This window comes from Vidua macroura, chromosome 1 (genome assembly GCF_024509145.1).
Source record: "Vidua macroura isolate BioBank_ID:100142 chromosome 1, ASM2450914v1, whole genome shotgun sequence".
Taxonomy (NCBI): domain Eukaryota; kingdom Metazoa; phylum Chordata; class Aves; order Passeriformes; family Viduidae; genus Vidua; species Vidua macroura.
Window position 1 is genome coordinate 65249928 of NC_071571.1, and position 24220 is coordinate 65274147.

A 24220-nucleotide genomic window follows, 5' to 3' on the forward strand; every position below is an offset into this window, starting at 1 on the left:
TAATCCATTGTCACAGTTTATCCCGGCAGGCAGCTAAACACCACACAGGCACTCGCTTACTCCACCCCTCAGTGGGATGGGAGAGAGAATTGGGAAAAAGCCAGCAAAATTCATGAGTTGAGATAGACAGTTTAGTAGGACAGAAGAAGAAGGGATAATAACAACAGCAATAATAATATACAAAACAAGTTATAGACAGTTTTTCACCTCTTGTTAACCAATGCCCAGGCAGTTCCTGAGCAGTGGCCCCAGCCAGCTTTCCCCCTTGGTTTATATACTGAGCATGTTGCCATATGGTATGGAGTGTCCCTTTGGCCAGTTTGGGTCAGCTGTCCTGGCTGTGTCCCGTCCCAACTTCTTGTGCTCCCCCAGCCTACTTGCTGGTGGGGTGGTGTGAGGAAGAGGAAAGTCCTTGACTTGCAGTAACCACAGCTTGGCAAAAACTAAAACTGGTGTGTTGTCAACACTGAGGGCTGTCCACAGGACACAGTCCCTTTACTGCTGTCCCTGTTCTGGCATGAGTCACACAGGAACTACACTCCCTTTGGGAGTGCACACCTTTGGCATGGACCACCTCCTTTCAAGGGTGCCTCTAGCTGCACGTCTCCTCAGGTGTGTCCAGGTGTGTTTCCTCTCCCAGTGGCCACTGCTGTTTCATAAAAAACTTGAGGAGAGGTGTCATGTGCTTCTGTGACTTGCTGGAAGTTTCGTGGCTCACACCATTTTTGGAGCCAGGTGGAACATTTCTGGAATGATGCAGGTCATGGCCTTCTCCCACACAGGTCACACTGGCCCCCCATGTCACCTGAACCCTACCGTGTTTGCCGAGTACAGCACCCGTGTGGGTGCTGGTGGAAGTCAGCTGGGTGGAAGTTGGGCACTCATGAATGTACTAACAGGGTGTTTGGACATAAATAATTTGGGCATGCATGAATAAACTGATTGGATGGTTATTGAAAAATTATTGGCCATTCATGCATGAATTAGTTGGGCACTCATGCATTAATTTATTCAGTGCTCATGCATGAACTAATCTGGCACTCACACAAGAACACAGCAAGTCCAGCAATTTATGGCCTATACATCACTCCTCGGGAAGGCACGTATTGGGGAACTCTTAGAAGGTTAATCCAATATGAACTCTTTGGACATCATCACAGTCTTAATGTACCTAAGTTAAAAACTCCATTTTTCCTCCCTGTGGACCAGCCACTAGGGATTAATACTGTAGCAGTACACTTACTAAATGTCTCTCCTCCATCCTGAGGACTGTGTTAAAGGGTGGTTAACATTTGGTTATATACCCATATGGATACAGATCCCACCCCGGGCCAGACTACAGCAGTTAATAGTGCACCAGTTTGTGCATACGTGTAGTAAATTTCCACCCATGCTTCCCTGGGAACCAGATGACTCCTCAGCTCGGTCTGAGCAACATGTTTTGTCTTAAAAACCCCTTTCCTCTGGGGACAAGACTATTGGGGTTAATGTTAGCACAGCTTGAGTATATATTAATCAGAAACTTCATCCCCTTATCCCTGTGGACAAGGCTGTGGAGTTAATCTCTCACCTCTCTTCTAGCGTGTTTTCCCCAGTACAGTATCTGCAGTTTACTCCTTGTCATCAGCTGACACTTTGAGGAGCAATAGCAAGTGTTTATCTGTCAGATCTTTGAGGCTGTGTCATTAGGTGTTTACCAGTTTTGTAGATCTTAGTTTCCAAAGTCTAAACTGGCAACCCACAAGCTTCAGCTTCCTAACATCACCGTAGCCACTGCAGGAACATCTCCTAGGGGCAGTGGCTGTAACCATCACCCATTCCTGTAATTTTTCACTGAAAAAAGGACCACCAAGTGTTCATGCTCATAGGAGCAACATGCAACTTATGACCCACAAGATGCTCAAGCATTAACAGGGAATTTACATTTGAACTGATGGTGCATTCGTGCATCAGCTAATTGACCTCTCATGCATGAACTGAATGGGCGGCCATGCATGAATACAGTAAACCCTGCACTCCTTGCCCAGAACAGCATGCAGAGCTATTCAGCTGGCAGGATGTGGTAGAATTTGCACTGGTTTCTGCAAATCCCAGATATGGCACTGTCTCTCACAATCTCACAGGAAGCTCCCTGGAGCCTGAGCTCAACCTCCCAACTTTGACTGGAAGAGATGGTTATGGCCAAAAGCAAGGAACAGTGGCATGAGTGTCATTTCATGGGTCCAGCCTTTTCCTTCTGGCACTGGAGCTGAAAATAAAAGCCTGGGAACTCCCAGCAGTGCAGGCCATACAACAGACCCTTAAGCCCTGTGCAGTCTGCGAGATGCCAGTGGCACATCCATCTTCCATTGACCACTCACTGCAGTGTTTATTTAAGGGTTTCAAGAAAGAGTCAATTACTCATCAGATGTAGGGAGATTAATCATGGCTCCTTACTCACATGGCATATCAACACTTCGCCTTCATTGTCTCCCTAGGGCTGTGACCTCACATTTAAACTAACAGGATGAAATATAGCCAGGCTCACACTGAAGTACCTTCACACAGCAGCTGTTGCTGTTGTTAATGATTCACAAATGGAGCCCACAAACAGGCATGCCCTTTCTTGTACTATCCTCTGGAAACTTTTAAGGAAGAAGCAAATAAAGCCACATATAGAACAATGACAGACCACTGCCATGATTTCTGCCTCCATTTTGTAGGGCAGAAGGAAAGAGTCTCCTCTTCTCTCCACATCTGTCTTAGACCCTCCCTTTCCAAGGCTTGCCTTCCCAGAAGAGCCAGTGTGCCAGGCAGAACAAGCTTACTGTAAAGTATAGTGGGATCAGCTGCTGATTAAGGGTCTCTGCTACAGAAGGGATTGCTGAACATGGGGCTGGAGAAAGCTGGAGGAGGAGTGTAAGTTATTTGCCTGGATTCTTCCATCTTCTTCCATCTTCAGATGTGCTTTTTGGGAGCAGTGCAGTCTGTGCTGGCATGCACCAGCACTTGACAGTATTCACAGCACTGGTATTTTTCTGGCCTTTTTGCCTGGCACTGAATTGTGCAAGATCACCTTTTAGCTTCAAGGAACAGCTGTGCAGCAGGTTTCTGTAACAGGTTTCCTACTCTCTGTAAGCTCTGGAGAATCACAATGTAGGTAGGAGACAGCCAGAGCACTTCCATCTGTGTCTGATCAGTAACTCAGGACAGAGCCCAGGGGCTGTGAAGCCTCTGTAGAGCTGTGCTGGGTGGAGCTCAACAGCTCCAACATTTTTCTGTTTGAGTCTGGCCATTCCTTACACTTTAAAGCTTGCAGCTCTCACAGTCAAATTTTTCAATAAAGCTGTACGTTCCACTTGCTTATAGGCAGATGGTAGAGGGGAGGAAGGGGCAGATCTGTAAATAAACTCATGGGATATTGGAGCAGCTACAAGATCTGTCTGCTTCTACTTCTCAGTGTTGGTGGTGAGTGGAGCTGAGGTGTTTCAGTGCTTGAGAGCACCAAGCAGCACCAAGCAGCAAGCAGTAAAGCTGGGGGCACATTTGTAAACTGCAGCCTGCAGAGTTAAGCTCCACATTGCTCCGTTATACACACTCATGTTTTGCATCCAGATGAATGCAGTGATTGATCTCTTCTCCAGGGCTTCAGAGGGCAAGACTGTGGAGGTACCATACAAAGGGGATGTGGAACACACCATCCTGGACATCCTCGGGGGGCTGCGCTCCACCTGCACCTACGTGGGAGCTGCCAAACTCAAGGAACTGAGCAAGAGAACGACGTTTATCCGGGTCACCCAGCAGCACAACGAGGTCTTCTCCTAGCCTAGGCCTGGGGGGCTAGAGAGAGGGCTGGGGGAAAAGAGCAGGAAGGGCTGCTCTTTGCTTTCTCCTCCATGTTGTGTTAGTGGCAAACTTCCCTCTCTGTCTCTCTCAGAATGGCAGTGTCATAGCCATTGGCTATGGCTGGGATTTGGAAGGGGAAGGTCATGCACATTAACACAGTGCCATTGATTCAAAATGCAATAGCCTCATATTTTATCATTGTGCCTATTTTATTTTTTAATAATTTCTTCACCTGGTTTTCCCCCCCTCTGATAAATAGCTGCTGAAACCTCAGTTAACAAGGAATTGGCTTGTACAGACATGGCTGTTAACGCCTGCACACATTCAGACATTCCCTTTTAAAAGACTGACCTGTCAGCTACCACCACTTTCTGGCAGTGCACCTTTCAGAAATTGCAGGCTGGGAGAAAAAAAGATGCAAGGAATTGCATAGAGAAATAAAAAAATCAAATTCTCTTCATCTTTTTTTCTGGCTAAAGAATGGATATTATGGCACAGCTGCCAGCCTGCAAAGCATCAGAAGTGGATGGTAGATGAGGCCTGGCTGCTGGTGACATGTGATGCTAAAAATGCCAGATCTTTGTCACTTTAAGTTCACAGCGCTGATGTTGCTGTTCTTACTTAAACCTCCCTATTCAATTGACTTATCCCTTCAGAGAAGTGGGCACTGAATGTAGCAAAACTGTAGCCCCCTCACATGGGGGATGGCCCCCCTGCCCCCATCTGAGGAGATCATTCAGGTGATCACTTTTCAGAGCTTGCCTGCTTTATCATAAGTGCAGTTATTGAATTACCTGGGTTCCTGCTTTTACCTGCTCTCTGGGAACAGGTTTTTAAGACATGGAAACTCAGCAACCCTGTAACCCTGACAAGGGAAGATGATTCTTTGTAGCCCTGTTCCCTTGCCTGCTCATATCCATTTAGCAAAGATGTAAAAACGCTGTGCATTGTCTGTGGCCAGGTGGAGAAGGCCGGAGGGATCAAATTGCCTTCTGGTTATGTGGTACCACTCCTTTGCAGTCCTTGATGGCATGTAAAGCAGTCCATCCTATAAAGCACGAGAGAGCTTTTGGCAGAACAGCCAAGTTGATTGCAAGACACTGTCAGGCTGAGATGGAGTTAAAGCATTTGCTCTAAAGGCAGTAGTGAATGTTTGAGACTCTGGGTAACACTTCAATAAAGTGTAATGGCCTGATAATTAATTGATAAATCACAATGAAGATTTCTTTGGAAATACACATTGCATCCACATGAATACCACAGTAGCTTGATATGATAAATGATGTAAAAGTAAGCACCAATGAATTAGTAATGCTTGGCCGCTGACTTTAAACTGCTGCTGAGATCATAATGTGGCTAGTGTTACTTCAGTACTTCAGACTCTTACTTTCCCCTCCTGTAGACATCTGTGGAAAGAAGCAGGCTTCCTTTGAAAAGCAAAAAAGTCATCTGTAGGAAAAGGAATAGCAAAGAGAAACTCTGGAATTAAACTCATACTGCTCAAAAAGCCAATCACAAGGACTGGTACAATTGACCATGCTGAGAAGCAAATCCAGGCCACAAGCTGATCCCTGGTGATTTTTAAGTGTGTTGTGCACATTAGAAAAAGCACAGGGTATCTTCTAAATTGCCTGGTATTTTAAATGTCTTCCATTTAACATGTAGGATGTACTTCTTAATTGTGGGATGACCTCTTCTTCTGCTTTGGAAGAGGATGAGGGCCTTGATGTGAGCAAAGGTTGTGCTTGTGCTGGCTGCAAGGACCATTTTGTCTTGCCCATGTATCATAAAGGCATGTGAATGCAGAAGAGAATCAGGCCCTGTGAATCCAGGCCCTGATCTCTGTTCCCTCCAGCCTGGAAGCATCATGTTAAGAGAATGTCAGGCTTCTCCACCACAGAAAGGGCCACCTACTGCTCTCAGCTGCACTAGGCCCAGAGCAGGGGCAGTTTGACCTCTCTGCATCAGTACAGCTGTGGGACAACACTGTTCCTCTATTTATGTCATGTAAAGGGGAAGCAAATGGACACCTCTGTCAGGAGTGGGGTTGGACCACCATGGCCCAGGCCTGACCACAGGTGTGTCTCCACACTGGTGCCTTCACATGTGGGAAGTGCAGCACTCTGCTGGTCTCATGCCCACTCTCACTAGCGCTTTTCTACTTTTTTTAGCTACATTTCTAAGTGGAATTTAAGAAATACATATGCATATAAGAAAAATATATATATATTTGTAAACATTTTGTAAAAGATCATGCACACACCAAACCAAGCAGCTTCATGATGGCCTCAGAACAGTTTCTTCTCCAAAGGGCAGGTGCTGGGGGCAAGGGGCGGCTGCCTCTACAAGTGTGGCAAACTCTTCCACCTTCTTTCCTTCCCCTCCTGCACGTACTTCTGATCAGTGACTAAGAGGAGAGGGGCAGGCTATTCTTAAGCTGTCCCTGTAATTCTTCAGGCTGTGAATGACATTGATGCCATGAATAGTGACTGATAAATTTTGATGTTAGGTATTTGGTTTTCTGAATAGCAGATATTACCATTGTTTTGATAAGCAGCAGCATGTTTTCTTTCGTTTTCTTCTCCCCAAAAATGAGCAGGAGAGAGAAATGGGATGCAGAAAGGCTGAACTGGTGGCATGTCTGCATCTTGCCCAGTTATATGTGAATTTTGTTCAGGAATAACCCTTAGCTATGTCAGTGCTCATCATTGACAATGTACCTGTGCAGCTCTGAGACAGGCTGGAAAATACAAAAAAAAAAAAAAAAAAAGAAGCACTCGAGTCCCCCTTTAACACCTATTCCTGTGCTGCAGTCATTGTCCTGATCTTCACTTAGCTCCAGGTCCTGTACCTGCTCAAGCCTGCTGCCACTCCCACAAGGAACTGAGGAACACACTTTGTCTGGCAGGATGGTCCAAGTCAAGACCACAACCACTGACAAATGCCATGTGCCATTTGTGGATCTACCTCACCTGCACATCTAACTGGGTTCTTTGTAACTTGGTGTCCTTTTGTGGGAAATGAAGTTTGTAAGTGCTTAATAATGCTTAATGTTGAGTGATTCTGCATAACCAGGTCTTCTTTAACCCTACACCCCAACCCCATCCTGTCCAGAGGAATGCTGTGATTGTGACAGCCTGTACTGTAGGCCAGGGCCATACCTTCTTCCCCCAGCCAGGCAATTGCTGAGCTCCCAAGAGCAGTGTTGAGGTTCCCACTGGCTCCACAGCAGTGCAGCTTAACATACCAAAGACCTACAAGTGGGGAGCAACATTATGTCATTAAGCAATCCCTGCTAAGCATGTCTACCTGTGGCTTCTTGAAACATTAGGACACCTCTAACACCCCCAGTGCTCCCAGTGCTGCTCTGGGGTTGCCTTGCTGCAGCACATTTTGCAGGGTGGGCTCCTGCCCACAGAGCCTGGTTACCAGAACTTGGGAGGGAAGGGCTCGTCACAGGAGCAGCCTTGCTCACTCCCCAGTGACTGTGTGGTGGCTGTGAGGAGTGCATTGTGCACGTGGATACTTCCTTGTTGGTGTGATCAGTTGCCAAAGGGATGGGCCTTGAGCCAGCATCCTGACAGGTGCAAAACAAGCCACGAAGGTCTCCATTCTCTGGGAGAAACATTCTCTGCTTGTTGGAACAGCCAGTCCCCATTGGCCATGGGGCAGGGGCTTCAGCTGTGCTTTGGTGCAGCTTTCTTCTCCTTTAGGGCATGGTGGGGTTGAATGTAGGATGAGGACACCCTGTAAATATAGAGAGTTGTAAGCAGGACCAGAAGAAACCTCTGTTTGCCTTTGGGTGAGCTTTTCCCATATAAAATGTGCCTGTCTCTTCTTTCAGCTAGTCAGTAGCAGGGGTAGAAAAGACGGGCCTAAGGAAGAAACGTGGCAGCTGTTGGCCAAGCCCCACTGTGTTGGGACAGGTGCTTTCAGTCAAGGACATGATGAGAGTTTGAAGCTTTTCTGAACCAAGCACTCCCTACTTTCTACCTGTTGAACTCCACTCTCGTGACAGACTTGTTGCTGCAGCTTTCTGCCGCTGTATGTACAGTGTCTACCCATCACCATCTCACATTCCCCACCGGGGGATGGTACTGTTTAGTTGCTAATACCAGTTTTACACCAAAACTTCTCTTTTGGAGCCAGGAGGGCTTTTGCAACCAGTGCCAGATTTGGCCTTGTGTAGAAGAGAGGCAGAAAAAAAAGCCAAGGCCCAAGAACAGGAGTTTCCCCTCCACAGCAGCCAAGGCCAGCAGGTGGGAGTGGGACAGCCCTTCCGTGCGGGCTGGGAGCTGCCAGGGGCAGAGGGGTTGAAACATGTCTTGAGTAGATGCTGGCACAGCTCTGCACTCAAGACAGACTACCCCCTGCAGCCTTAGCTTCATTTGTGGTCACCCAGATGCTTATGCGAGCCCTCCCCAACATTTATTTGACCCAGTGTTAGCTGGCTAAAGTTTTCATACATAGATCAACAGTTTGTAGTCCATAACTCCCTGGCGTTGCCTGTGATAACTGTGAAGCGCTTCTGTGTCATTGGCCAAAAAGCTGATGGGCTTTCAGTGTTTTGCTGCCCTGCTCAGCCCTGCTGAGATGGTGATGAGAGCGCTGCCCCCCTTCCCTCTGCTGTGGCATCCCCATGTGCACGGCCCAATCATCCCAGCTGTTCCCAAGTTTTTGTTATGCAATAAAGAGCTTCACCCTGACGGGCTGCAGAGCATTTTATGGCCATGGGTGGGAGGGTACAGGCGCCTTTGGGCAAAGAAAAGCCAATGCTCTCAAATGCATTGCCAAGGTGGGGCTGGGGGGGGATGGGTCAGGGAATTAAATGGGGCAAATTATGTCCCTAGGAAAGCTCTCTCCCCTTCAGTCATAAAAGACAGAACACACATTTGCAATTGGCACTGTTATTTTATTAGTACGAGTATACTGAAACAATAAACTTGTACTGGTATACAGACAATTTCTTTAAAACAATTTTGTTCAAATTTTGAATCAAACATTGTTTTATTATAATAATGAAATAATTTCTACCTAGAAAACCTGCAAGCACCATCAAAGAAAGGGACCATAAAATTCAATAAACAGACGCGAGTGTATCCTACAAATAGACACACCACCATTAGAAAATAGAATATGAATTCTTCCATTTTTTTTAATATTTGTTTTAAAAAAGCTAGTGCAAGTACAATATTTTACACTGGAATTACAGAGAGTATGCACGCATATGGAAAAAAGTTCTCCTGTCACAATAAAAGCTCTTAACTATGTCTGTATGCACTTAAAATCTTCTCCTCTTTTCAATAAGGTGCAAAACGTTATTCCCTCCCTATTTTCTCCTTTGTACTGGCCATGTCAGCTCAATTTCTCCCCAACACAAAGCTGCGATATCCCTTTTACTGGGCCTACACTAGGAACTACACTGGAAGTGTGATTTGCAACAACCCTCATTAGTAATACTAGACAATTAAAAAAAAAAATTACTTTAAAAACTACTGATATTGAATGGCTGGACCTGACCCCGGCTCGGCCAAGCGCCGCTGCCAGCTGCTGCCGGGAGTGGTGACATAGCTAGTACAAAATGGATTTCAGTAGCTCACCCAAACTGAAAAAGGTTGGGAAATTCCCCCACCCCCACTTTTGTAACACTGCAAAAAGAACAGTGTTCAACAAGTTAATACATTATTAAAAAAAAAAAAAAAAAAAGGAGCAAATACATACATTAGTGAGTTTCAACATTAGCTGACTGTCGTGAAGAGTTGCATCTATGCCTTACCAGATTAGTAACTTCGCGAAGCGCCTGGCCGTCCGAGCCACCTGCAGCCACCCCTGGCCCATTTTTGCCCTCAGCTGCCCAGATCCAAACTCAGTGGACTGGAACAAGAATTCTGCAGAGCTTGTTCGACGGGAGAGTACCTGGGTCCTGGACTTTTAAAGCAAACGCCAGGGTGGAATCCCCTCGCCAGCAGGTGTGAAGGGGCAGACCCTGCACTGCCGGTGGAGTGAGTGGCCCCACCCTTGCTCCACTCTGGCTGAGGATCTGGGCCCTGAAGTTTCTGCCCTCACCAATTCCGTGGTACAGCAAGGACAGCTTCAACAAGTGACTCCGCTCGCTGCAAACAACACTTCCAATGCACACCTACTGCGTGGTCGAGGGAAAGGGCTCAGGAGCTTTAACTGCTCAAAATAGAAACTAACAAAAAAGAAACAACCTTGGATGAAGCCTCCATAAAATCCTCAGTGGAAGACTTGCGTCCTTTCAGCTAACAAGAAAAAACCTACGGAACCCTTAGAGATGGTTATTGTATAAATACTACCTGTTGGCTGAATGCACTTCACCGAAACACAACTGGGGCTGGTTTCTGAGCACCCAGGGGTCACTTGCACAGGGCAAGCATTCCCACCCCCTGTGCCTGCGGGAGCTGAAGCTTGGGTCACCTCTGGGGAGGGGGATGGGAGCAGCTTGAAACTTTGCCCTCTCCACCCTGCCTCCAGCTGCCAGCTGCCCAGCTCAATCTTTGGACAGGAAAAGGATCCTCTCTTCAGAAACTGCTTCAGGATCCTCTCCTTTTGGCTTTTGAAAAACATCAGTCTTGCCATTGCTCAAGACCGTCACTGGAACCATGTGACCAGCTGCTCCTGGCGCTCTGGCAGCAGCGGTGGGAGAGCCGGCCAGTGACAGGGGCTGGAAGGCTGGGCCGCCTCAGATACCATTCTGCTGCTAGTGCTGGGCAAGGAAACCTTGTTACAAGCACTTCTAGCTCAGGGTTGTACTCTTTGGATTTCATCTGGACCAGGAAGTGCTGAAAAAATGTGGAACAGCATCCCCAGAGAGAGAAAAAAATGGGACCAAAAGGCCTCAGGTGGAAACTACGCAGGTTGTGCTCAACCGGCAGCAGCTCTCAACCCGAGGGCTGCCAGCACCAGCAGGGTCCCCACAGTCGGGCCAGCCGGGCCTTGCCTGCCCAGGGCACGGCCAAGGCCTCCCTCAAAACCAGCCTTGACCTCTGGGCTGCCACGGGCTCCCTCAGCACAGGCGGAAGAGACTTAAAGCCAAAATACAACTGGAGAGTGAGACTCTCATTTTGCACAGTAGCCACCCTTCGAAGTGCCCGGTAGCTGCACTCAGGAATTGCTGCTCCAAGGTGTATTTTCAGCACAGGAATAAACAGTGTGACTCCATTCCCCAGAAATGGGACCCATGTAATATGAACAGAAAATTAAGCACAGTTGTTCTTTAAGAGCCTTTTAAGTAATAATTCTTCCTGGCCAGAGCCAATACAAATCAGATCATCTAGACATGACATTTTCTATATACAAAAAACATGTAACTTTCAACCTTTCTCTGCTTTTGTATTTAAAAACTTTTTTTTACAAACAAGGTATGAAACTCACTGTTCAAACAGAGCCATCTCTTTTTCAAACACTGAATGAATCATTCCAACATTCATTTTTCTTTTGTGCAATTTTTTAAAACATTACCTGTACTCCTCAATGTGAGTGCTTCAAAAAAAGTTTCTATTTTTAATAAGCTTCTCAAATTAGGTTTACATCAAAAAATATTCCCACAAGGTATAGTGCTACAAGAAAAGATCCTATCAGTAAAGGTAACACATCTGAAGCGAGGTCGTCTATGTAAAAGAAATTGAACTCTGGAGTAGAGGTGTGCAATGCGTTTGGAATTTCCCTATGGGCACAAAGCAAGGCTGTCCTCAGGACAGGGAATCAAGTGGACATGTAGGCATACACATAAAAAAAATGCACACATAACTTCTTTGTGTGCAAACAGACACTTCTGCCTGGGGGTGTGTGTGCACATAGGCATATCTGCATCAACAAATTCTCATTTTGCTATGTATTACAAGATTTGGGAGAGTGGGAGGGTTGGAAGAACCAGAGAAAAGGAAATTACTGCCTCCACTCTGGTGGTATGTTCCCCTTGCTTTTCACATCAGCACTGGCCAGAGGCCACATGGACTCTGCTGTTACCTGTGATGATGGGGAGGGAAGTAATGGAAACTACGAGTGCATATCCCATTCTGCCATTTGTCAAGTTTCTGGGACAGCAGAAGTGCTTCAATGGGCCAAATCCCCTCCACCTGCCCAAGGCTTCTGCCCTGGTCAACCCTGACATTTTTCCAGCTGCCCAATTAAGGTACGGCCCTGATTGAACCACACTTCAATTTCACAAAGATTTATACATGAGCTTTACAGCAAGCCCCTGAGCAGCCTTTGCTGGCCAGCCCAGACCTCCCATGGGCACATGTATAAATGTTTGCAGAACTGGGTCCCATGACTTGCAGAGCATTGCACCAAGAGCCACTCTGAAACAACACTATTAGTGTTTAAAAAGATTGAGAATTCGCTCTCCCTGACACAGGCTTTTTTTTTTTTTTTTTTTTAAGCAGTTGCAAGAATTAACAGAAATTCACCATTTCCTTTTTACTACTGGCAACACACTTTAAAGTAATATAAATCTCTGCAGAGAGTGTATTTTCGTGATAACCAACAGCTACAGTTCATGCTGAGCCTGCTGCTTTTGTATTGCAATCTAAATGAGATCTACAAAGTTTAAACCATGAGATGCAGGAAATCCAAACTTGTCTGTAACATTGTACATCCCTACTCCGGAGCAGTAAAAGTGCTGCTTCTGGTCACATCAGTGTACCACACATACACCAGCCCCATCCCTGAGTAAAAGGTGTGAAAGGTTTCTAAATGTTCCTTGATTTAAGGGAAACAAGAGTAGTGATGTCACTTCCCCATGCTGAGAAAATGACGGGAACAATGGGAACAAAGTGACAGTGGGACAAAGGAATTAAAGGAATGAAAAAAGGAACGTGTGTCCCTCCCCTCCTCCCGAGGTCTGCATCTTTGAGGGAAAGCAAGCCTAAGGGCAAGGTACAAAATGGTAAAATAGGTCAACAGCGACTCCGATTCGGGTCTCGACCAGACAACTCGAGGTAAGTGACATCAAACTCAAATTCCCCACAATGTGGCCCAGACAAACTGAAACAATGCCTAAGTTAGACGCTATAAGGAACAGTCACTTTATATATAGAGATATATAGATAGATGATAGATAGGTAGATAGATAGATAGATAGATAGATAGATAGATAGATAGATAGACAGATTTATTTTTTTTTTTTTAGAAATCCCTATAAAGAGGTTCTTGTTTTATTTTTCTTTGCCCTGACTAATTTCTTGGTGATTGTATGCATTTCGTTGTAAACTAAAGAGGCCTGCTACAAAAGGAAAGAAACAAAAAGAAAACTGCTGTTAGTTACTGTTGCAAAGCGGCCACCATGCAGAGCAGAGGCAGAGCCTCCTCCTTCGGCTTCACCTCAGCATCCCCGTGCTTTCGAGTGGTGTTTTGCACCTGCCCTGGGGATCGATGGCACTCCTGGGCCTGGGGCTGCACCGCAATGGATGCTCAGTGCCAGAGGGAAAGGCAAAGCCCCGCCTTGCAAAGGACTTGGCCCCAGTGGGAGCCAGATCCTGTGTGCATGAGTCCAGGCAGAAGGTGGCACTTGGCCATATGGTTGAAGTGTCACCCTCTGCCTGGATGCCATGTAGACATGAATACATCTTTTTTTGCCTTTTTTTTTTCTTCCTGGATCTCTTTAAACAACAAATACAAAAAGGGTTCGTGTTTCCCAGGACAAGAGATCTTCTACCCTTAATATGGTATGAGTTTTTGGAGGGGGGAGGACAAGGAGGGACTTATTAATGGGGGGAGGGGGGTTCAGGGAGAAAGGCAGAAAGAAAGAATTAAAAAGGGACATAACCAGGGGAAATCAGAAGTGGGTATGAGATCTAGCTAACACCGCACAGGTGAGTCTAAGTTGGCACATAAAGTATTGCACATCCTACAAAAGCTAAAGCATGGAAGGGGACAATTGTTTGGAAAGAACCAGTTATTTCAGAATTCCTCAGTCTGAAATACAAGCACAGAACTAATACATTCCTATTGCTCCAAATGTATTTTATTTTTTTTTTTTTTTAGTGTTAGTTGAATAGATCCAGTCAGTTTAATAGCCCCTGCTTCCTTATTGACCACAAATGTGTATGCGTATGGTTTTACTTGAGATTTCTTCTTTTCTAAATACACATGAAGTACAGAAATAGTGGTAAGACTGTGAACTAAAATCTGTAATTCTTTCTATTCCTTTACCATCAAAGCTTAAAAAAACCCCAGGAAACAAAACGAAACAATAAATTGCAAGTGCCCTGAGCAGAGTATATGGAAGATTAAGCAACTTCTCTGAGCAGAAATATTAACAAATAAGCACTAACTAAGCTGTGTGATTGTGAGAAGAAACCCACTCAGCTATTTGGTAGCCCGCCGAGAGGTTAATAAAATTCAAGGAAATTCAAAAAAAGTTTCAAGCTATTTTAAACATATTTCAACTTTTTGGTGCACCCCAGAATATGGTATAAAAACAATTACGTCTGGTGTGAGCTAAATTTCAAGTAACAAGTAACAAGAGTCAAAGATGGGGTTTGGGGTTAACATTTCTTCTCTCAAAGAAAAGCACTGTATTTCAGGGGAGAGGGAAAACAAGACTTTAAATAAATTTGTTCACTTTAAGTTACTGTGTTTCTAAGGACAGATTTTGATTTCCTGTTCTCCCTATGAGAACAGCTTTTTCAAAACTACCTGAAGGATGTGAACTCGCCAACCAAAAATGACGACACGAATGTGTGCTCACAGAGGGCCTGAGTGCAATCCCACTGAAATTCCACTGGCACCTCCCCGAGGCTTGTGCAGGAGGTTGGGTGCACAGCACCTCAGAGGATCCGGCCCTACCTGGGGAAAGAAAAGACTGAACACGTGAATCCCCCCTGCTCCTACTTGGTTTGTACCAAACTCCTGAAATGTCGCCTTTCCAATGGAAAACGATGCAATTAAAATAACAAATAATAATAATAACAATAAAAATAAAATAACAATAGGTTTGTTTTCAAAACAAACAAACACCTTGGTTACTTATAGAAATGTGGGTTTTTTTTTCTGGAAAACTCTCTCAGCAAGTCTGAAGAAAAATTCTCAGAGGTGTCCTGGTAGGACCTGGTTCTGTGTGGCTGATAAGGTAGAAAGACCGAAAATGAACTCTGAAAGGAACGTAACCCTATGAAATGGCCTAGAGCGTAGGCAGGTTAGTGAGTAATTGCTACATTTGTTTATGCTCTTTCAGACCCCCCCACCCCACAACATTATTAGGTAAAAACTGCAGGAATACCACACAAATGATAAACTCAAGATGTGCAAATTGCAAGATTCTTTAAAGTCCATCTTTTTCAAAAACACTGGACAATGATTTTTCCTCTTTCCTTTTTACTTTCTCTTATTTTTTTTTTATTATGTCAGCTCGCATATGCCTTTAACTCTTTCTCAAGCATTAAAGTTTAAAAAGTGCCTCCTATTAAGTAGTCCTTTGTGGACAATGACTGTCACATACTAGTTCAATAATTCACATTCATCCCTTTGAAACCACATTAAAACTTTCAGCATCTTGCCTGTGAGAAAACTTTACATAGTTGCATGTAGTTACAGTGTTGAAGAGATTTGTTTGTTTGTTGTTGTTGCTTTCCGAGCAGGTTAAAGTGATATACAGTACGTACTGAGTGTTAGACCAGGATGCTCAGCAATAAAGTGTGAACAGCATTTTAAGTGCTTAAAGACATTCTAGGTTCATCTTCAACAGCGGATTCCTGTGTCACACACCGCAATTTGAAAAAAGTGGCACCAGTTGTCCATAACCATGAACTAAAACCAGTACTAGAGTTAAAGACAAAGATTTGCAACCTAACTGCAAACGATGGATGCCTGTGATCTCAAAGGGGCAGTCTGCGTCTACCTTGTGGAAGCAAATGTCAATGGCGTAACCCGGTCGATTTGTCTAACACTGCACAGAAATAGGAGTGAGCCTGAGCCAGGCACATCCGCAGAGCCAGAGGCCTCCTTGCACACCCACACACACCCACGCCACACGCACACACCCACCCCCCCGGCCCTCAAGGGAAACCCTGCAGGGCAACCGGCGCGAGGGTCCGTACAGCCTCGCCATCGCTGACTCCAGGCAATGGAACTGCACTAGCAAGCAGAAAGGAAATGTGGTGTGGCAGTTTGCTTTAGGAATAAAAATCAGTGCAGTCAGACCCCATGGGGGAAAAATATATATATACATATACACACACACAAATATATATATATATATATATATATATATATATATATATATATATATATATATATATAGCAGAGCCTTGAGTAAGAGTTGGCTTGTTGTTGAAAACATCAGAGACTGTCTGATCCTTTTCAGTAACACACCAAAGGGCTGTGTCCTCAGCATCCACCTGGGGTGAGGAAGCCTAATTTACCAGCCCGCCAGAGAGCAGCCGTCCCACCCTGGGGGCTGGCACACATCCACACACACACACACACACATGCACCCCATGTTTGACATACACCTCTGCTACAGTTCCCTTCTCCTCACCTTCCCCCAAAAAAACTAGAACAGGAACCAGAACAACAAAACAAACACAAAAAAAAAACAGCGACGAAAAGGAAACAAAATCACAGCTGGACCCTGTCCTACACGAGGTGTTAGAAAACAGGAGCCATGACAACACATTCATTTCCACTAAGGGTGTGTGAAGCAGATACTGCCCCTTCTGTAGCTCTCAATAAACCTAGTCACTGACAAACACTTGTGGAAAAACATATGCACCAGTCTCCTGCATAATACCAGCTGCAACTATAACAACAAGGTTATAACATAAACCTAAAATAAGATGATAACATGTAAATACTGGGTTATTTAGTCTACAGTACAGTAATCTGGATAAAAATGACAAGGGATAGCCTAATTTCCTTTCCCCAAACAACTTTTACTTTCCTACATTGGATCGACCTTCAATGCAAATCTTAACCTCCTGAGGAATAAAAGAAGGCTTGGGAAGAGTCAAAGGTGGCTCCTCTTCTGATTTCTCTAGTTTTCGTGTTTCGGGGGCTGACCACCTCCTCTTCCTTGTTGCTGGGGGCTTGCTGGGTTCTGTTTTGGTGAGCAAAGGTGCTGCAGGCAATCCTATTTTGTCCGGAAACTTCAGTTCACCATTCTCAGCTAACATCTGTGCGCTTCCCTGATTAATCCCATTTTCCTGCTCTGCATACCTGTGTCTACTTCCAGCTAGACTGTCATTCTTTGAATGCTTCAGCAAGATGCTAGCTGAGTCCATGGGCTGGCCCTTTTTAATAGAGCCGTTCTTCAGGTTCTTGAGTGTGAGCGATATGCAGACGTCCCCCACTGAGAGTTTGGAGCATGGCAAATCAAAGAGCTGGTTGGTTCTTTCAGGGCAGCAGGATGACCAGCCTTGTCCAAATACAAAAAAAGGGTATTCTACCAAGACTTCCACGCTGACCTGCAGAAAGAGACAGGACAACATAGGGAGACAGAGGGAGAGAGAGGGGAGAGCATGAGATCACTCCATGAGCCCTCACACATGTGCAGTGCTTGCCACAGGGGAGAGGGATAAAGCTGGAATTGCAAAGGCAATGTTCAGTTTCTGCAAAATCAGAATATTGGTCACCAGACTTTACACCAGCCCTTGTCACCCAGCTCTTAATACTTTCTCTGTGCTCAGTATTTCATAGCACAAACTTCAGCAGGAATCAAGCTTTACCTTTATCCAGTCACTCAGACAGGTGTAAGAGTTAGAACAGCTTCAGTGTCTGGCCAACTGTTTCCTACCATCCCCTTGTGGCACCTAGAACCTGTAATTCAAATCTTAAGACTCTTTCCAACCAGAGGATGGCTCAAGAGAAGCTCTCAGTTCTGACATAGGATTTCCTAAATGATCACAGGAATGTCATCCTGGCCTCTGTCCGAACAAGCACTCACTAGCAGCATGAAAGGGTGAAGGTACTCTGATTGCCAGGGGAAGGCCACGAGCACATACAGAGTTGTAGCCATTAAGAGCAGCAAGTGAGAGCCTGCCTTCACCCAGCAGTCCATTATCAGTCCAGTTTCTTCTCACACCTGGTCTTCCACTCTCCTGCACAGTTTACCTCCTGCAATTCCTCAGGGAGGTGGCTGTCCCTCCTCTTCTTCCTGTGGTTCCTGAACTGTGTCTCCTTTTCTGTACCATGTCCCCTTTCCCTCTGCTTCACCCCACTTTAAAGATACATCTGGTTAGGAATCCTACCTAACCATCTTGTGGGGAGTTGCCATGGCCAGAACAGACCAACAGCAGGTTCCCCCTGCTCCTTGACCTTGCAAATGCTGGGCCTTGAAGTCCCAACATGATAAAAAAACACCTAATAAAAACATGATAAAAATTCCCACTTATCTTTGCACATGGTAGCAGTCCAGCACTCACTGCAGGCTCAAACACTTGATGTGGACTCATGTGATTCTCAACCCATGGGGCTGACACCCCCCCCCCCCCAGTAACACTACAAAGAGAGCAGGAAATTCTGACTAATACTTCTTTAGAACTTGGCACGTGTTTTTAACTGCTGCATGTCACACCAGTGAGGTCTGTCACTCTAAGAGGCTGGCTTGTGCTGAAGATGGATACCCACTGCTCTGCTCCCATGGTCCTCATGTCCTCTGGAGCTCTTCTCAGGCATGGGGGCAGGATCCCACTCTGATGGTGTATCCCTTATTTGGTAGGGGCAAAAGGGCAGGAGATCAGCTGAATACACATGCTCGCCTCATTTCTGAGCCATTCAGCAGGCATAGACTATAACAGCTGCCTGGAGAGTCTTCCCCTCTCCAGGACCACTTAAGAACATCACAGCAGGCTTGTGAAACCACCTCTCACCTCTGGGAATGAGTAACGCTCTCACACCCAGCATGGCTTTGCACCATTAAAAATGCATTTCGACACAGAAGCAGTTTGAGATGCACACTGCACTCCAGTGTTCCAACACATATGTTCGTAATGTTAAGTGTGAACCTTGGGATGAAGTTGCACGGTCTGTCTCACAGAAGAGGCTGGACTCTATGGAAGCACTGCCCCCAGCAGCCCTACCCCTTCTCTGCTAGCAATGCCACCCCCACAGCTGCCCTTCCTGCAAGCAGGGCTCCTGGTAGTGCCTCTCACACCCCACCAGCTCCACAGCCCTTCTGGGCAAGAAGACTTGCTCAGGAATGTCTGACAGGTCAGAGAGAGATGCTCCAGAACCAGGAAACCAATGATTCCCACTGGATGTTGACAGTGCCTCTGACTACGTGCATGCCATGCACTAGCAGCCAACTCCTGTTTATGGAAGGGTTGAAAAAATTCAACCCTTCTGTTGGAAAAAAACTAATTGAGTCTATAAATATATGCTATGCACTTCTGCAACTAGGCCAGCGGATAACACTGCATCCATTATCCTGCCACTCCACCTGCCCAACACAGTAAGCCACTGTACAAGGAATTTCAAAAGGACCAATTTAGAGGTGTAAGACACTACATCAATTTTCGTCATCTTAAACCTTTTCCAATCAGAACTATTTGCCAACAGTCAAACTACACACACTGCAACAGTGGAAAGGGACCTGACTTGAGCCTTGGTTTAAGCTCGAACTATGGAGAAAGTGGGGTGAGGTAACCATGAAAGCCCCATCCCTTCATGTCACTAGATAGAAACACTCCAGCACCAGGATTTGCAGAAATATTTGCCCAGAGCTTGGGATCCTATTCCATACATATGCATCTCAATTTAACTGGAGTCTAATCAGGAGAAGTACTGAGTATCCAGCATCTCCCATGGACTTACATGGAAACTGCTGTCTGCACAAGAACTGTAGGCTGTCTCCAGGCATGCATCATCTGGTGGACACAGCCTTCTCCTTTATATTGCTTTTTCTCACCTCTTTCTTTCTTCCTGCTTGCCTGCTGCATTTTTTTCCCTGTCCTTTTCTACTTTTCCATCCTTGTCAAAAGCTATTTGTATCTGTGGGAATCATACTTGGTTATGTGCATCATCTCCACCAACACACAAGTTCCTCTTGATGTCAACACACTTCCACCACACATTATGCTTTTTTTTTTTAAATGTAGTATCCCAAACATTTGCCTGAAGGGTTGATCACTGAAACACTTGCCCGAATTGGTGGTGGTGATCATGAACAACACCCAAGATGGTGGAATGCTAGAATCCTCATGATCTGGTCACACTGTGCATGTACCACTTTTGATTTGAAATTAATTCCCTCATGGATTATCAAGCCCTGTTTTAGCTCTCTGCTTCTGGATTCAGCTAAGGAGGGATTTGAGGCAACCATACTCTAAAAACAAGTTTAAGACCTTTGAAATGTGAAAGTTCAGTAAAAGCATCCCCACAACATTTTTTCTGATCACTGCATTAAAACACAAACCCCCTTATTTTAAAAGCTTCCCCCTGACCCCCTAGTATTTTGCCACAATTATTATAGGAGAGAAGGAAATTTAGAACTTTTCTACCTACTAGTAAAAGGATAAAGTAAGAAACAAACATGTTGGCTCCTCTCAAAGCATACTGAGGCTCTATTGCAAGCTACATTTATATTTCTATTTGTTAACACTGACTAGTGAAAGCAGCCAAAACTCTTCAGTGCAGCCACTGAAAACTGAAACTTTCTATAACCCTTTGTAATTTTTATTTCTCATCCAAACTCAGTAGGCAAGACAAGCTTTAGAAATCCCAGCTGGAGCTGGAATACAGATACCAGGGGCTGGAAGATCTGATGCCCAGGAAACACCCTTCCCTTCATTTAGAAACACAACTTTAGTCTTGGGCCTCACTGCTGCAACCAAAATAACAAGCACGAAAGCAAAAGGTGCCAATGAAAGTGGTTCATGTGAACAGTATTATAATAAATGTAAACATACATTTTCCAATTAAGTGTTTTTCTCCATAAGATTATTAAAATGTGATGAAACTAGGAGTGGCAGGTTGGAAACAAAGAGAAGGAAGCAGTTCTGGAAACAATGTGCAATTAAGCAGCAGAGCTCTCCACTGAAGGCCTTGCTTTGGGTGCTGAAAGGCTCCTTGGGCCCAAAAAACAACTGGGCGGATTCACAGAAGAGAAGCTCTCCTTCTCACAGAGAGAAGCCTCTGCAGTGCCAGGTACACAACCTTCCCTATTCAGAAACTTCAGAACTTGTAATGTTCCCCCTGCACTCTGATGCCTTCACAAGAGTGGATTTCCTGTAAGAGATTTCTGGGGCTGTAGGCAGCACCTTGGGCCACGGAACCATTCTCCAGAACATGCTCTGACTGAGCACTCACCCAGGGCTGCATCTACCCCAATTCAGTCCACTGTTACTACAGCAAAGGCAGGCAGGGCTGGAACGTCAGGGGCTGCTGCTCTCTGCAGTCACGCAATCCTGTAATTTCTCAAGAGAAGCCGCCTCTCGTCCAGCAGACCACAGGCTGCTGCCTTTATCACATGAGCTGTGTCATCTGCTGCACTCCCAGAACTCACTAACATGAGGACAGACCACAGCCACCCATCACTTGGAGACAAAAGGACTTACTGTCCTGTGACCAGAGATCTTACTGTCCTGTGACCAGAGATCGCATAAGGGGAAGGCTGGGAGAGATCTCCATCTGCAGCAGTGAACTGAGTCAACATCTCTTTCTGTGTCTGTGACGGTGTCAAAGATAATGAAAAGAGGAGCTCAAAGAAAAAGTGCCATTTGTGGCAAAGACCATTTGTGTGTGCATTGAAAGATGTAAGGGGAAAACTGAACTAGATGATGGTCTAAAATCATATGCACTAAACTAAACTAGTTAGGGCTACTAACTGCATGCTCGATTGGGACTTTCCCATCTCTAGTGCTTATGATTCCAGTTTTGTTTTGTTGTAGTTTTTTTTTTTTTTTAAGGAAAATTAAGAACTGTATGCTCATGTTTTCCATTTAATCTATACTTCAGAAATTATTAGAAACTGAAGTGTAGCATTTCAGAGAACTTGTTTTGCATAGCCTATGTGCTTTGACCTTAACATCAAGGGAAGTGAATTATTGTCTTCTGTGTTCTCCTGGCAGCAAAAGGATGGACAGGTAATAATGATGAAATGCTTATTACAAAAATAATATGAGGAATTCAAAAAACATGTAGATCCATGGGTCTATATGAATGCACCTTGAATGCAGAGGACTAGCAGCTGGACTTTGGGTTCTGGCTCGTTTGATACTTACTTGACTTGTTAATCCAGAGCTGGATGCTGTGAAATGGAAACCTAGCATCCTTTCAGGGGTAAAGACAGTTAGGTCAGTTATTTCAGTTATTAAGGCCTTCAGGTGCGTTGATTTTCCTCTAGGTTTCTATACCTGGAAGAGGGATGGATTTTCCAGGTGACTGGGGGACTGGAAAAGGAGGGAAGATGATCCCTTTCTGCCTAAGTGCTGTGCTGGGGAGGGCCAGCTGTGGGCTTGCAGTGACACAACACAAGAGCAGCTGCCTGGTGCCTCCCTGTTTACATTACAGTGGTATATGCTCAGCTGAAAATAACCTCCTACCTCTGTCCCTCAACTGGTGAGAAAATTAGCTAGTGTTTGCACAGAGCTTGAAAATACAGATTCATCAATATTATAATGACTTCCCAGAGATCCCTGGGAGGAGTAAGTGAGTGAGCCAAAGCTAATGATAACAACCCTATTTTTGCATGGCACTTAGTCTTTACAAGTAACACTCCCTTGGTAATACCACTCGAAAAACTCCCTCCTTTCAGAAGCATGTATGCAAGTGAAACTCAATTGTAATGAAATACTTTGTGGAGCTGCACTACACACGCAGCTCTATCCCCCTGCACTCCAGAGTCAAGGGCTCTATTTCAGCCCAGCAGCACCACAGTGCCGGTGCTCAGAGCAGCTCGACCAAGTACTGCTCTTTCAGTAAGAAGACTAAGCTTCTTCACACAGGCAATTTTCTCAGGAGTAATGACTGCTGCACACCTGCAAATAAGGCTGAATACTTCCAGACCGCCACGGCAGGCTAAGGGTGAGGTCATACAGACTTCAAGCATGCAGAAATGCACTCTCTCTCTCTCTCTCTCTCTTTCTCTCCCCCCCCGCCCCCCATCAAGGCGAAGGAAAACCAGCAGTTGTCCCTACTATGCAGGGACACTGATCTGGGAAGAGACCCAAGTCCTGGAATCTGCAGGAAACCTAAATTAAACCCCCATTTCTAATCATATCTCTACATGACTCTCCCTCCATTCTGGAAGCATCCCCAGTGGGAAACACAGCTGGGGAGTATTTCGGCTGCAATGATGTCAGCCTGCTCCCGATAGGCTTCTCTGTAAGGTGACACTTTGCTGGGTGAGACCCATGTGCCAGGCTCTGGATTTGCACAGCCTCGGACTCGCTCCCTGTCTGCCAGAGGATGGCACTCCACCCTCTGCAAAAGAGCAGCTCTTCCCAGGACCGCAGTCCATTGCCTGCCTTGACAGGGCTGTGATTGAGACACGACACAAACGCTACCTGCTCGTTTGTACCTCTTCTGTGCAGACACCGATGGCCTGGCTGCAGACAGAGAAATGTGAGCAAGATGAAAGTTGCAGAGTGGAGATTGCTAGTTTTGAAATCTCATTATTCAAGGCACCCCACAGCAAATTATAGTAACTGGTCCTGATCCAAGGACAGTTCCTCTAACCTTGATGCCTGAGATGCACCAAAATACAGTTAAGCAGAGGGGAAAAATCAAGTCTCTATACTGAAAGCACCAGAGGCTTGACTTCAATCAGCTGTGCAGATGCAGGCACATACATGAACAAACCTACACAGGGAATCTGCCTGTTTGACTTGAGAAGGAGGACATGGCACACGCAGTGATTCACCATGTATGTACACTTGGGGAAGGACAGGGCACAGGCTGCTGAGACTGTAAGAAGTTTTCTGTGTGATCTGCTCCTCAGTACCATCACTGTTTGCTTTTCTCCTCCAAACCATCAGCCTGAGGTGTGTTACTACCTGTGTCCATTCTCCTTCTCTCTCATTCTGCTTCTCCAGCACTGAGGCTGCAGCATCAGAGGTGCAGATAGCAGAGTTCACAGCACTCACACCAAAACAAAAAGATTTGCAACAGGATTATCTAAACTGAGTACCTCTAGGAAGCCAAATACTACACAGGACATCTGAACTTTTCAGCATCAACCAACAGAATCTAAATTGCTTAGAAAATGGACAGCATCAGGATAACACTTTCAAATCAATATGCACTCGTTCTCAACCTAAAAACACCTCTGGAAAGTTATAGGTTTTCTTCTTGCTTTGCAAACAGAGAAACAAAGGTCAGAAGCGCAGCCTGCCCAGAGACCTAGATGGTTTTTCCTTCCAAATTTCACTTGACCACAGAGTTTACATGAGCCATGCAATGTTAAAACCACCTTCAACTGAAGCCTCAGGAAAAC

The 24220-nt window shown here is 45.4% G+C and overlaps 2 protein-coding genes across 10 annotated transcripts in view; one reads left to right on the forward strand and one right to left on the reverse strand.

Annotated features, from left to right (window-relative positions):
• The window catches only part of GMPR (guanosine monophosphate reductase), a 42544-nt gene extending 34013 nt beyond the window's left edge, over positions 1–8531 (forward strand). The window contains exon 9 of the mRNA XM_053993709.1: positions 3624–8531. Coding sequence (XP_053849684.1) covers positions 3624–3804 — 181 coding nt within the window. The 3' untranslated portion in view covers positions 3805–8531. The remainder of the gene's footprint in view (positions 1–3623) is intronic.
• A 7515-nt stretch (positions 8532–16046) lies between these two features.
• The window catches only part of ATXN1 (ataxin 1), a 223162-nt gene continuing 214988 nt past the window's right edge, over positions 16047–24220 (reverse strand). For all 9 annotated transcript variants that reach the window (XM_053993094.1, XM_053993256.1, XM_053992920.1 and 6 more), the window contains one exon: positions 16047–17252. In XM_053993094.1, the coding sequence (XP_053849069.1) occupies positions 16722–17252 (531 nt within the window). In that variant the 3' untranslated portion in view covers positions 16047–16721. The remainder of the gene's footprint in view (positions 17253–24220) is intronic.